The following is a 14,331-nucleotide window of genomic DNA, read 5'->3' as shown; positions in this document are numbered from 1 at the left end:
TCAACTCTGATAAATCAATAGTAAAGCATGGCCCAATGTGGTGAACTAGTAGATTAGGTAAATTACATCCTTTGATTAAAAGTCATTGGTGGACAATACAGAGGCATATACGTGCTTGTATTTTTTGCATTGTTCTTTTTTGACATTGCTGAAAAATCTGTGTCCAGAATGCTATCTCTGTGCTACAACTGGGGAATTTTCTTGTGAGCAAGAAAGGGAATAAGGGAGACATAATTCAAATTCTGATATAGTCTGAGCAATTAAATTTCACTGTGTCTGTATTTTTGTCCCTCCTTCAATTAAATAAGGACCTTAAACTAGAGAATGAAAACAAAACTGTTCTCTAAACCTGACTGCAGAACAGTTCACACAATCTGGGGATGACTGGTTTTGTGGTACAATTTATTTGCTATACTGAGATCCAGAAGCAAAGTTTGAGTTCCTCTGAATGTCTGAATGCTGAATTTCTTCAGAGTACAGGAAGCTTGTTCATGGAAAATAGTTATAGGTCACTTTCATGGTATGCTTATGCTGAAAATGTTCAATTCCTGCTACATGGCACTGCATCATATATTATTTATAAACCAGGTACAATACTTGTATGTGATTACCATAGAGAAAATCAGACAGAATGATTAGCAGTAAGTCAGATTTTCTTTAATCCGAAAAAAATGTTGCGTTTTTTTAAATTATTTTTTCCAACTTTGAAAAATTAAGTAATCAGCATAGCTAACATCAAAAATTCACCATCCATTGAATTTACTGGTTGTTGCAGGTCAGTCAATAAAAGATAGCTGGTCTGCTTTATTCTCAAGCTAAGGTCAGTACCATTGCTGGAATTTCTTATATGTATGTATTTTCCTGTAGAGGGTCTATTCCGTCGTGCCAGCCGCTAAAGACTTAGCAAGGACTATCTTAGAATAAGCCTCTGGCTTATTTTAGGTAGCTGAACTGGCTTGCTGTGTCCCATAGTTTCTTCTCCATGTTAAAAGGTTATAAATACAGGAAAATATCAATTTAATTTCTCCAGACTGTATTAGTTGCACCTCTATTTGTGTTTCTCAAATGTTTTGGCTAAAGAAGGAAGCACTGTGAGACAAGTTAAGCTTATCTCTGATTTACAAGCAGAACTCTTCTGGTTGAATGTAAAATTATAACAAATTAATATAATCTAGCACCTGGATTGTGAGTGAAAAATGCTTCAAAACAAAAAGATATTCCTAGTCTCAAGTGTTCTTATTATAAATCAAAGCTATATGTCCATTTCAACTCAAAGCATATGTAGATTTTTTTTTAAGCTAATTCCCATTGTGCATTGCTTATGAGGAAAGACATTTGTTTCTTTTGGGAGGCATGTGTGTTAAAATTGTAAAATCATAATATGTCTGTAAGGAGATTAATTTGTAAAATTTTCTTCTTGATTGTAAAAAGATAAACATATAGCACGGTGTACCTGAATATGCCAGGACTGCTGTAAGTATTTCTCACTTTCAGAAACCCAGAATATGAGATGTACAAAGTTCAGAAAGGTTTGCTTGTTTGTATTCATTAATTCTGAAACTTGTGGTAGTTAGTAGTTTATACTTGGTAATTTCCTGTCTGCTGCTCTGCTTCATCAGCTGTATTTCATCAGATATAACCAATGTTTAGACAATAACTGCATGTTACTAAGCACCAAGCCTATGAAGAGGTAACCATCAGCAAAAATAAGGACCAGAAATATGACTAAGGAGACATTTACTAAGTTAATTTGTGTCAGAGTTGCGCTTTTTTGTGTTGAAAGAAATTCTTAATTTTCAAAAAAAACAATAGGACTAAAGTTTACTCAGAATCTTGTATAACCACATCTTACATATTTCATTACAAAAGCTCTCCAAATACAAAATAAGTGTGGGCTTGTATAAGATGATACTTTAAAACCAGACTGTATCTTAAACAGAGCCATAGGGTTGTATACAGCATTCCTAGAAGGAAGTTTATGTTCCTTGCTACTGTATTTAATAGTAAGAAAGTTCTTAGCCTACAGAGAAACGTGTTGCAGCCATTGTAAAAGAAAAAAAAGTAATGAAGGCAGTCTCTTCTCTCCTTTCTGTTTATTATTGGCTGTACTGAAGGAGAATGCAAATATGCACAGATAAGAGGGACTTTCAATAAGATCTCTCGTGGGAGGGTTTTCCCCCACAGATCTTTTGCCTCTGCCCACATACTCAGAAGGCACAAATACTTAATGCATATCAGATTGCAGTGTGTGTTCCCCACGTAACATTTTTGCAGAATTTTCCTTTGATGAAATATAGTGTTTCTTCATGTTCACCTGTGTAAATACCTGAAACCCTCTAGCTGAGAGGCAGCCCTATATCTCTGCAATGTATTTTTCTGCGGAAAATCCAAATGAGCATAGCATATTTTTTTCCAAATAGTAATTGATTGGTTTTCTGTTTCAAGGTCTGTAAAAGCATTTCATCTTGTGAAACCCAGCCCTACTGCACTTGAAAAGTACAGCAAGTACAGAAGTATAACAACTCACTGGTACTTTTAATTGATCTGGTATTTCTACAAGGTGCCACCCTTTTCCACACCTCCTACCTCCTCCTGAGGTGACTCAGCCTCTGAAGGAGAAGGCTCTTGACTTTTCAGACAGCTGGATGGGGAACGACAGTTCAGGTCTCTGTTTGCTTTGATTGTACCTCACTTCCAGATAACTCCAGGTTGACTTACCACACTGAGCCACGCTAGGACACTAACTTCTACCATACCTAGGTAAGGGCATTTGCTTTTCTGTTTTTATATACTATGTATCGAAAGTCCTACATTTTCAGATGTTCTGTGATTTCTTAGTGTCTAACTAAGGATCCCACTTCAAAGGATCCGATTTTCAAGAATTGTGAAGAACTTGACTATGAAAATTCAGCTCTTAAAGTGTCTCAGTTTAGGTGTTCAAATTCCCTGGACCTTTCTGAAATGTTCTCTTGGCCATACTATCTTAATTACTTCATTACATACATTATATTGTTAATTGTAATTTATTTCAGTGCTATTTCTCTCATGACAAACTCACTGTTCAGACCACTTTTCCCAAACGGCTGGTTTAATGTCATTTTTGCTCTTTGGTTTGCTTTACTGTTTCTATATTTTTTCCTGGGAATTTTTATCTAAAATTAAAACCTCATTTACTTGTATTTGCTTCAAGTACATGATTTTGAAAAAAATTTAGCCACAGTTTACTTTTTAAGAACAAGCTACTTGTGAAGTATCCAGAAATCATTTCCACTCTTGCTAAAGGTATAGCAAAAATACCTATTCTTTGTATCTGTTTTGAGACAATGACTTATCTGCACCATGAATGAAACCCGTGTATAAACAGGAAGCATTCTTCATTAAAAATATAGCAAAGTGAAAGGAAAGAGTTGAAAAAAAAAATCTAAAATTATCGCCCCCCCTTCTACACTCTATTAAAAAAAGCATGCCATTTAAAAATGATTCTATATTTCTAACTTGAAAACACATACAGATTTGGGTTCTGCCTTAGCAGCTGATTTTACATTAGTGACAGTTCCAAAGCTTAATTTCTTTCAAAACAGAATCTCCTCCGCCCACGTCCTGAAAAACCAGTTTTGAGAGCTCTTTCTGCTACAAATAGATGAATGATCTCTGTTGTACATTCACGTGTTCTCTAGTCCTACCTTGCCTGTTCCAACCTTCCCTGTTTTCTCTTTTACAAACATACACATGTTATTCCTGTTCTCTGTGAGGGTTGTTATCAATTTTGTGGCCTAAACTGTATAGTAAAATACTTATTTAAACAGAATGTATTATTTCCAGAAGTTTACAAATGTATTATATGGCTATTGCTCTGATGTGTAACTCTTGAAAAAAAATTCACTCTAGGAACATGTTTTTGTTGTTCTTTAATGTCTGTAAAATAAATATAGTTATTTTTACATGTAGTTTTCAGAAAAAGGACGAAAAGACTAATTGCCAAATAAAGAGAATCATGTTACTTATAATTTTGAAGCATATACATGATGCCCAAGTGTTTATCTGTTAAGCTCTGAGTACACACTTGGTACTGTGCTGAATTGGCAACACCATTGTTCTTTTACTTTATGTCCTGACCTACAGTCTTGAGCTACGACAGTGGATGCTGGTGACAATTTTGAACGGAAGAAAGTGCAGCATCAGTTATACATACAGATCTGCACCTGACAGAGTGGGCCTTTAAGGCTGTTTAGGAGATTGTATGCTTGACTGAAATAGCAAGTTTAGAAATGTGAAGGATGGTACAGCTTTGAGTGGCTCTAGATAGTGATTTGAAAAACAGCCTTTACCTGCTATGATGAAGTGAAGCCATGTTTAGAAATACAAATTATTATAGTTGAAGCATAGGTAGCCAGATCTGACATACCAGTCACAGCAATTCTGATATTTGAGGGGAGAAATGATGGATATAGAAAACAGCAAAATTGGTATTAACTTCCAAACCAGAAAGATTTCATGTCACACAATTATGGACATCTATCTAGAAGAACAACTGTAATAATGACGTGTCTCCCCAGTGCCTTATCTCTAAGGCTTGGAGATCTTTATCTTGTATCAAGTCAGAATTACTTTAGTCAGTTGCTTGCTCACACATCTAGGTCTTACTATATTCAAGAGAAATGATGGAGAAAACAACAAAGTTTGCTGACCTGACGTAAAAGTCATTAACTAAGGCAAGGAAATACTGTGGTGTGCTTTGAAACTGATTAAGTAGGATCAAATGCACTTTTGTTTAAAATGTTGTATTCTCCACATTCATCTCATATAAATGAAAGATAAGCCATATAGTATAGAATTAACATTAACAGTTCCAATGGCAAAAAAAGAAACAAAAAGTAAAGCTGAAGTAAGCCTCCATTTTATTCTTTCACCAACAGTTATTCTATCCAAAATTTCTTCTGGACTGCAGTGAAAGCAAGCAAATGGGTTAAAACACAAAGGATGTGGAAAATCAATTTCCTAACCTTTTTTTAGATTTCTAATGGAATAATTCTAAAATTTTGAGCTTTGAGTACTCGCAAGACACTGAATGTTCAGCTTACTTCAGAGCAGAATAGTCCTTCAAGAAGATGAAATTTTGGTGGAAAGTTTCATATTTGGGATAAAGAAAGAACAAAGTATATATTTATTTTCTTTTTCATATGACAGATATTAAGCATTTTTGAAAAGCTGGAACTTTAAGGATGCATTGCAAACAGTAGTCAGCAAGCTGTGGCTGTGTAGAGCCATGTATAAGAAACCTGTTTGTTCCAGCTGGCTTTTATGTGGACATGCCAAACACAGTGGCTTCTCTACAATCCAGGCTGCTTCAGCAATGCAGCATGAGAAGTTGGAAGACAGGAAAATTCTGAAACTTTTCTGTTTTAAACTAGTTGTTTATCTACAACTTTTTGTATCACCCAGTTCATTAATAATAGTAGGAAGTTTGATATTTTAGGCGTTCACATTTGGCAATGCTTCGGTATAAAAAAAAATGTTTTGACTTTTAAGAGAAGAAGGTGTACCTCCCTCAACACTCCTTCAACATCTACTGTATTGAATTACTTATTATACAGTGTGATGATATGTGGTACCTCTAAGCTGTGGAAAGAAATATTAAAAGCAAAATACATATAAATTGAATATTTATAAATAAGGTCTTAATCACTGTCATAGCTAGAAGCCAAAGAACAAAGACTTTTTTGGTTGTAACTAGTTCAGTTTGATGTGGAAAACATGATTCTTACAGGAAATGTTTGTATTATTCTTATGTATTTTTTTAAACATGGCAATGCATATATGTGAAACCTAATTACGTAGAAAGCTACAGCCAAGAACAGAAGGAAGGCAAGAGGACTCTGTGTTGGAAGAATGGGTGTGTTCAGACCAGCTGAAAACTAGAAGGTCTAGCTTTGAGAATTTAAGGCAGGCCTGAGATCTTCTGCTGACCAGTCACTGCAGGATGTGGAAAGGAGATGTAGAAGTGTGAATATGGCTATTTGTGATAAAAACGGAATTGGAGACCTATGCTGCTTTCTGAATAACTGGCTACCAGCTTGGAGGAGCATTTGACTTTCCCTGAAGTCATGTCTGAAGCTTTTTCTGGGTTTCTTCAGGATTGTATTTGGATTTCCCCAAAAATGGGGGAGGGTCTGAATCCAGGATTGGCATGTCTTAAAACTCTTTGGGAACTGCTTATTGGACTGGCTGGGGCAGTTTTAATTTTCTTTTAAAGTTTCCTGATGCTATTTTTAAATTCAAATTACACTGGAGCTGCATTCCTGTTTGTTTTTGTTTTGCATTCCAGCTGAGTTGTTTTGCTTCAGTGGTTGAGATCTTATTAAGAATGCCTAAACATAATTTACTACTATACTATACTATAGAAGCCTATAACTTCTCTTTCTCACAATTTCATTTACAAAGTTAAAAACTTTTTTTTATCTCCCTTGAACTATGGGCTGAAGTTCACTGACCTGTGTGAATAATGTGATGGTTCCAGATCTTTATGAGCTGAAGTTTTTAAACTAATGTGATCCTCACAATCTTCTGTCCATTCCCCTTTCCACATGCACAGACACAAACACACTTAGTTCACAATAGTAAAGACCAAGAAAAAAATGCTTTGATGAATTGTATTCTGCCTCTTTATGCAAGATTCTTTTCATTTCTAAGATCTTGAAATTTAAATCTTACTCTGATGATTCTTGATTGTCTGTGCAGGAGATTAAAGTAGAATTTTCTTTTTTAATTTGCATTTTAAATTTTAACTGATTAATCTTTGATATACAACTTGAAAGTTTGGAAGTAAACCTTGAGGACAATATGGCAGTATTCTGTAAGACTAAAATGCTTGGGTTTAAAAATTCAGAATACCTGGCACATTTTCAGTGCCGACTGTGAAAGGGAGTGTGCCTGTTTCTTACATTCATTTATGCATACTACTTTCAGGCTGGGAGACTAGGTAGTAGTTTATTCTGGATGCTGTACACATATGCAACAGAAATATTGTTTTGCCCTAAAAACATTAAAAAATGAATATAGGAAAGAGAAAAAACACAGTTTTAATTAAATGATGGAGGATGAAAGAAACACACTTGCTGGACTTTCTTTTGTCATGCATGGATACAAAAGGGAGTTGCAAACCTGCTTTCCAGTTGCTTTTCAGGGTGTCAGTGTCATTAATGCATTTGTAGTTATTCTGTAGATTTTAAAGACAAGGCTCAAAATGTATGGATTTTTTGCTTTGGTGATAATTTATATTTCAGAACAGGTCTGAAGCGTTCTTGTTTATTTTAAACAAAGGTGTATGATACTTCCTTGCCAGTTATGTGAGAAATTTCAGTTTCCATCATGAATCTAGGGAAAGGAAGGGTATAGTATAACATGAAGTCTACATAGCAGTTTCCTGTCATTAGTGAGAAATACTTAAATCGCAAAGTATTTTAACAAGATAGTCTAAGCCTTAGAATGACCACATTTGGTTTAATTTAAAAAAAAAAAAAGGCTCCATTTTCAAAGTTTTATGATTCACTTCCATTAGGAAATGGCTTTAAAAGTCTTTATTAGAAAATAAATCCAAGTTCCTTCAATACAAACTACAGCTTCTTCTCCCTATGAAGAAATGCAAGCAGTCAGTGCTTGTGAAATATACTGAAACGTCAAATTTCCTATTATCCTGGGACTGACTGAAATAAAAACCTCAGATGTCCAGCTGTTGCTATGCTGAAAACATAAAAAAATCAGAGTCCTCTCTATGATTTTGTGACAGTTCAGGAAAACTCATAGCAAGATTGGTTATTATCTAACACCGATTGCTTGATAACCTACCTGAACAGTATCTAGGAAGTTCAGTACATATCTGCTTAAAACTTTATATCAGTAATTTTGAAAGATGTTTTGTAACTTATTGCAAAATAAATAAGGCTCACCACAGCCCTGAGCATATTTTTATTGGGTGGGAACCAGATCCAGCAGTCACATGTTTTATGCATGCTTGATACCAACAACTAAGGTTAAAAGAAAGGAGTGTGGGTCAGAGCCTTCCAATCAACATGCCAGAATTTTAAATGCTTATAAACATCTGCAATTTCACAACTGGGTAAGATATATGTGGACTTTTGGACTTCAATATTATTTTTGTATTTATATCTTTGTAAAAAGATCTGTATTTGTTTACATCCAGATTTTGGGTTCCTGCTTTCTTTTCTTGGTAATCATAAGCTTGTTTAGTAATTGGCAGTAAAAACACAGAAAAGAAAAATCTGCTCTAAGGACAATTGTGGCATCCACTAGTTTTATATGTTTTATTGTCAGTATTACTTTTAGTATTTTTGCTAAGCTTTTGCCAAAATTCAACATCTTCTTCGCCTGCCATCAGTAAAGAAACAGCCACAGGCTCCAGTCTCTCGATCCACTCTATCTTAGGTGAGTGAGCAATGCACTCTACATCTGAAAAAAAACCGGGACAACTGTGTCACCCAGAGAACCAGCAATGTTTCTAAATTTTAATGACAGCTTCTGTCACAAAAACTGTTTTCCGGTGCTTCTGTAAATTTTAGCAGCCTGACCAGTGGAGCGGGCTGGGAGCTTTCCAGCTTAACACTGTTTTCTTGGAAGTTGCTGCTTTTCAAAAAGGAATCCATTTGCTAAAGAGGGTTAGTTTTGTCCACACTCTTAAGTTAAAGTCAGGATTGTTGGGTTTTTTTTTACTTAAGGGGGAATTTTTTGTTGTTGAAATGTCATTATGTTCTGCTTGATGCTTTCTCTAGGAAAGCTGATATTCAAAATCCAGTTTCAAAGCATAACGTGAAATCTTTAGTGGCTCAACTCCCAGATAATTATTATTTTTTTTAAATCAGCAGTCTTGGAGGCTCATTTTTTTACCTGATTTGAGATAAGGGAAGAAGTCAGTGACTGGAAAACTGCTGCAGGGCAGAAGAGCCGGCTCTGTCCTGGACCCCCGCGTTAGCTGCAGGCCACAGAAGCTGAGACCCGTCAGCGGGGTGGGTGAGCCCACGTGCGCTCGAGGCGCCGCTCTGAGCCACAGGCTGATACCATCTTCCCATTAGGCTAATCACCTCGGCCCATTCTTCGTTACTCCGTCCTGCCCTCCGAAGGCTCTCACCACCCAACATGTTCTCAGAGAAGGAGCTCCCAACAAGGAGAAAGGGGGACAGTGTGACAGGCAGAGGCACAGGGCAAGGATACTGTTTTGGATTTGTGTGGTGGAGTTTTTGGTAGCGCAGGGCTGGCTCCTGCTGGAAGCTTCCCCGGCTGGGAGCCGGACCCGCCTCTGGGAGAACAGATTCCAGAGGGGAAACCTGCCGGGAGTCGGGGGATCGGGATGGGAGAGGAACCCCTGTGCAGATCCCGAGGGCAGGGAGGAAGGAGGGGATGCCCCTGCAGCCCGTGGGGAGACCAGGCGGCAGGCTGTCCGTCCCCCCCCAAGATGGCCGCCGCCCCATGGGAAAGTCTGCGCTGGAGCAGCCTGGCACTGAAGGACTGCGGCCCGTGGGAGGGACTCACATTGGAGAAGTTCGTGGAGGACCGTCTCCCGCAGGAGGGACCCCACGCTGGAGTAGGGGAGGAGTGCGGAGTCCTCCTCCCCCTGAGGACAAAGGAGCAGCAGAGACAATGTCTGGCGAACTAACCCCAACTGCCATTCCCCGTCCCCCTGCGCCGCCGGGGGAGGAGGGAGAGAGAACCGGGAGTGGGGTTGGGCCGGGACGGAGGGAGGGCTGGGGGAAGGTGTGCTAAGGTTTGGGTTTACTCCTTATTATCCATGTTTTGATTTGATTTGTAGTAAATTAAATTGATTTTGTTTTTTCCCCAAGTTGAGCCTGTCTTTTGCCTGTGACCATAAGTTGTGAGTGATCCCTCCCTGTCCTTGTCTCGACCCATGAGCGTTTCTTTATATTTTCTCCTCATCCCATCGGGGCTGGAGTGGAGGAGTGAGTGAGTGGATTCATGGTGCTTTGTTACCAGCTGGGCTTAAACCATGACAGGTACACATAGTCATCACTAGGGAGGGAAAAGCCACTGCCATGCCTGAGCACATTTGAAGTGGGCTGCAGCTAGCACTAAGTCATTTTACCCTATCAGACTAAACTTGTGAGAGGAGGTGATCAAAGTGGCAAAGGAACTTAAACTGTCTTTGGGGCTGATTCCTAATCTCACTGCCAACTCTCTCTTCTTTTTTTTTCATGTTTTCTTTTAGATTCCCACAGAAGGACACCCCACTGAACAAAATGTCATCTTTCAGCATAAGGAAACAGTCTCCTCATCAAAGCGGTAACATTGAATCTCCTTCATTTTCTGCTCTCAGGGCACTTAGAGGTTGAGGCACGGCCTCCCTCATTTCTAAGCATCGCCATGCCCATCGCACAGCTCCCTCACAGGGCACACCACCACTCTTTAGCGGTGACAGACTGGTTATTAGATTCACAGTAGGACCTGCTTCAGCTGCAAAGCTAGCAGTGTTGTGCATAAGCTTTTGCTGGCAGAGATTCAGGCCAAACCACCACATTGGGCAGTGTAGTGTGGTGTGGGGGAGCCAGGCTGTGTGGCGCAAGATGGTGGTTCCCTCTGCTGAGGCCTGTGGTTGCTGTGGCAACCCCACAGGAGCATGGCGACTGGGAAGGCAGTGGGCAGACAGGGCCTCCATCAATCTCAGCACTGTCTCTTTGACTCGCTCAGGGGAAATGAGGAGAAATTGAGGAAAATTAGAATGGGGGGAAGGGAGAGAAAAGCTATTTAATAATTGTCAGATGGGATTTTTTTGTTCCTCTGGAGGGATGAAATTTGAGGAGGGCTGGAGTTCAGTTTCTATGCAGAGAAATGACCAGAGCCAAACTGGAAACACGATGAAACTTTCCATTTCCCCAAAACGCACAAAATACTTTGAAAGACTGAAGTGTTTTGAGGTGCATGAGGACCTGGTTTGGGTGGGATGTGCCAGGCCTAAATACACCAAAAGGGGTACAGCCATGGTGAGGAACAGCTTGGCCTACCGTGTTAAGGACATAAAATTTTTTATTGCCAAAATAAGAAGGGGATAAGCTCCATCTGCCTGTGCTCATGTTGTATCAGATCTATATTTAATTTTTTAATTGAAACTGGGAGACAATTCATTAGACCAGAAATGAGTACTCTTCAGCAAACTCAAGGCCTCATGCATTACCAAATTGCTTGTGATGTTTCTTGAAAAGAAAACACAACATATATTCCTTGGCTACTGCCTTTATAGGAGATTTCCCAAAATCTTGTTTGCACTAAGCAATTAAGAAAGCCATGATTTCTGTGCAATCCAAGTGATTTTGGGGTAGGTGATAACAGTTTTCCTACAATGCTATTGGAAAAAAGCCAATGTTGCACATGCAAGGTTAATGTTAATGGCTGGATATGTACTGAGTACTTCTTGAATATATATGTATTTAAAAAATCAGTCTTGGCAATTGTCACTTAAAATAAATATTTTCCTGCTTTATTATGATTTAGTCTTCCACTCACTGTAGCTATTTGTCATTTTTCATGTTACTGCTACAGCTGAAGTTCTTGTATTAAAAGCAGGAACTACATTTTCTTATAAATCACAGCAGAATGAGAAAACACAGCTCTGACAAATGACGTAATACTGACTGTATGTGTTTTCTGTGAAGTGTGGTCTTTCTATACACAGTCTTTACGGTCAGATGTCCTTACTGAACACCAAATAGTGATGTCTCCTGAAATCTGGTGGTGTTGAACTCCTTTTGCATGGATGGTCAGAAAGTGAGGAATTTATGGAGAAAATCATGAAGGTCCCTAAAGGAAAACTCGAGAAACTCAGTATTCTTCATCAGTCAGTTTTTTGATTAATTGGATGCTATTGACAAAGATTTTGCATATTTAATTTTTCACCTTCTCTTGTCTGGGAAAGTTTGGGGCAAATATCACAATTAAAAAATGGAGTTTCTATTTGGACTTAACTTCTAGTCTTGCATTTTAAAGGGGAATGTTAAATTGGCACAACAATATTCCACCTCACCTCAAACAGGATGATGATATGAAACTTAGGTGGGAACAAAAAGACCTGAGAATACTCGACAATAGTCACTGAATATTTTTGCTTGCTTCTGGGTCAAACTCCTCATCAAGGGAAACCAAAGGAGATAAACATCAGCTTTCCAATACAGTGAGGAACATATATTCTCACAAATCAAGTGAACATCATATTGTTAGTTCCTCAATGTACTAAATATCAGCGTTGTTGGGCTAAGATATTTTAAGTTGTTTTCATAAGTAAATAAGGCTTCCATGTTCATCCAGTGTGTCAGTGTGCATGTCTGTCTGTCCCTCCCAATAACCTTTGAAACCATACACCAATTTTAGTTAAATTTGATGTAAAGTTATAGATCTTAAAGGTATTGTTTTTATTAAAAGTTCAGTAAAACTAGGTAGCTGGTTAGAAAAGAGACTGTTCATTCAGCCACTGAGGAAAAAGCTTCAGAGGGAGTCTGACCCTTTTGAGAAACCTGAAAATCCACACATGTTGGGCTGGATATAGGTGGAAGACCACGTGATCATCTCAAGATTAGCTTTCGTTTGAAATTTGCATCCTGTCATACATCTGCGAATACAAAAATCACAGACAACACCCCAGGAAACAGGATGCATTCCTGGAATTACTGTTGCATGTATATTTGATAATTCCTTTATCAGATCTTTGATATTTGTTTACATTAAAAATATATGAAGCTGTTTCATATTGAGGGTGAAACTGAATTTAGCTTGGTAAACTGGGCTTCTGCAGTGCCTTGAAGGGATTAAGCCACAAATATTTCAAGGAAACGGTCTGCACCAAACAAGAGTGATAGCTGAAGATTCAATCTGTGCTAAACTTCTACATATTTCAGCCTTTCTAATAGTACTTTAAGTTTCCAAAGTTGTCCCATACATTCATTTTCAAGACATGTTTCTCTGCATTTGCAGATAATAAGAGCCCCTCTGTTGCAATTAAAAGCAGACAACAGGCTACTCATGATATTAATAAACGACGGACCCTTTTGCAAGATAACAGCTGGATAAAGAAGAGGCCTGAAGAGGAAAGGTAAGAAAGATATGAAATACATTTCTTCTGTATGCCATGTACATTTTCTTGGAGGGTCTACTTTTTCATCAGTGGTATCAACCAGAATTACATGAATTTAATCAAATAACTATTATTTGCTTATCTTGATGAGGTATTGATTGCCTTTTGGAAGTATTAGTTTGCTGGACTTTCACTAATTATGTTTTTCATTGGAACTTTTGAGCACCGAGCATTTAATGAGATGTCTGGCTTCTGCTCTACAAGAAAAATTGCACATTTCATATACTTAGGTTGGAAGAATATGATCTGAATTTTTCTTTTCTACAAGCATGAAGATTATAAGTCTTGGCAAGTTCTTTTAAGGAGCTTAAGTCAGAATCAGTTGAAATTTACTGTAATGCAAACTAGGACTTGTATTACAGTAGAAAGTCTATCTTGAGACCAGGCCCTCATTATATGGTTCATGAACAGCATGTAGGAAGAGCTAATTCTTACTCCAACATGTCTGGAGTCATCTAATGCAGAGATATGTAGCTGGTGTGATTACGGTGGCAGTGGACAGCTATGAAATCTGATAGAGGACAGAAATCTTTCACCAAAAAACAATTTTCTATTTTTAATATTCAAATTTTAACTAACCACTCTCTTTCTTTTGCTTGAAGTGCTGATGAAAACTATGGAAGGGCTGTGCTTAATCAATACAAATCCCAAGACAGCCTACACAGGTACAGTAGAGTATGTGAACACTTTTCTAATGATATTGCCAAAGAAAACTGAGTATCCTTTTAGTATATCCTGTTTATAGCAAGAGATTGCTTTGTTCAGTTTCAGTCTATACATGTTTACACTGTAAATCTGACTTTGAAGTCAAGAATTAAGTTGATCATTGCAATGGATGCAGGGTTGGATCTGTTGACACCTGGGTGGTCTGAAATCCTATATGATACCTTAATTTGAGATTTACATAATGTTTTATTGGTGATGAGTTGTTTAATAAAAACAGTGGCCAAAATGGCATTTCTAACCTTTTTTATAGCAATAGCACAAATGAAAAGGAAGATCAGAAAGCTGTACTTGGACGATACAGGTCTGATACTACCTTGGACAGGTAGGACTTTTTTCTGTATGTATTTCTCATACCTGTGAGAGGTCTTAAAAATGAAAGCATGAATGAAAACAGTGGTGTTTTATAATTTTGTTGTTTATTAAGTGTCTAAGTAGAAGACTTTGAATGATTTTTGCAT

General features: G+C 37.9%; 1 protein-coding gene across 2 annotated transcripts in view; it reads left to right on the top strand.

The window, feature by feature from the left end:
• Positions 1 to 2,579: 2,579 nt before the first annotated feature.
• SCEL (sciellin) overlaps positions 2,580 to 14,331 on the top strand; it is a 50,271-nt gene continuing 38,519 nt past the window's right edge. The window contains exons 1-5 of one of the 2 annotated variants that reach the window (XM_030036710.2): positions 2,580 to 2,760; positions 10,235 to 10,308; positions 12,988 to 13,105; positions 13,750 to 13,812; positions 14,127 to 14,195. In XM_030036710.2, coding sequence (XP_029892570.1) covers positions 10,266 to 10,308; positions 12,988 to 13,105; positions 13,750 to 13,812; positions 14,127 to 14,195 — 293 coding nt within the window. In that variant the 5' untranslated portion in view covers positions 2,580 to 2,760; positions 10,235 to 10,265. Of the gene's footprint in view, positions 2,761 to 10,234; positions 10,309 to 12,987; positions 13,106 to 13,749; positions 13,813 to 14,123; positions 14,196 to 14,331 lie in introns of both variants that reach the window. The other variant, XM_030036708.2, reaches the window with a different exon arrangement.

Source organism: Aquila chrysaetos, chromosome 14 (genome assembly GCF_900496995.4).
Source record: "Aquila chrysaetos chrysaetos chromosome 14, bAquChr1.4, whole genome shotgun sequence".
Lineage (NCBI taxonomy): Eukaryota > Metazoa > Chordata > Aves > Accipitriformes > Accipitridae > Aquila > Aquila chrysaetos.
Note: the sequence above shows the minus strand (reverse complement) of the source record. Positions and strands in the feature narration are given on the sequence as shown.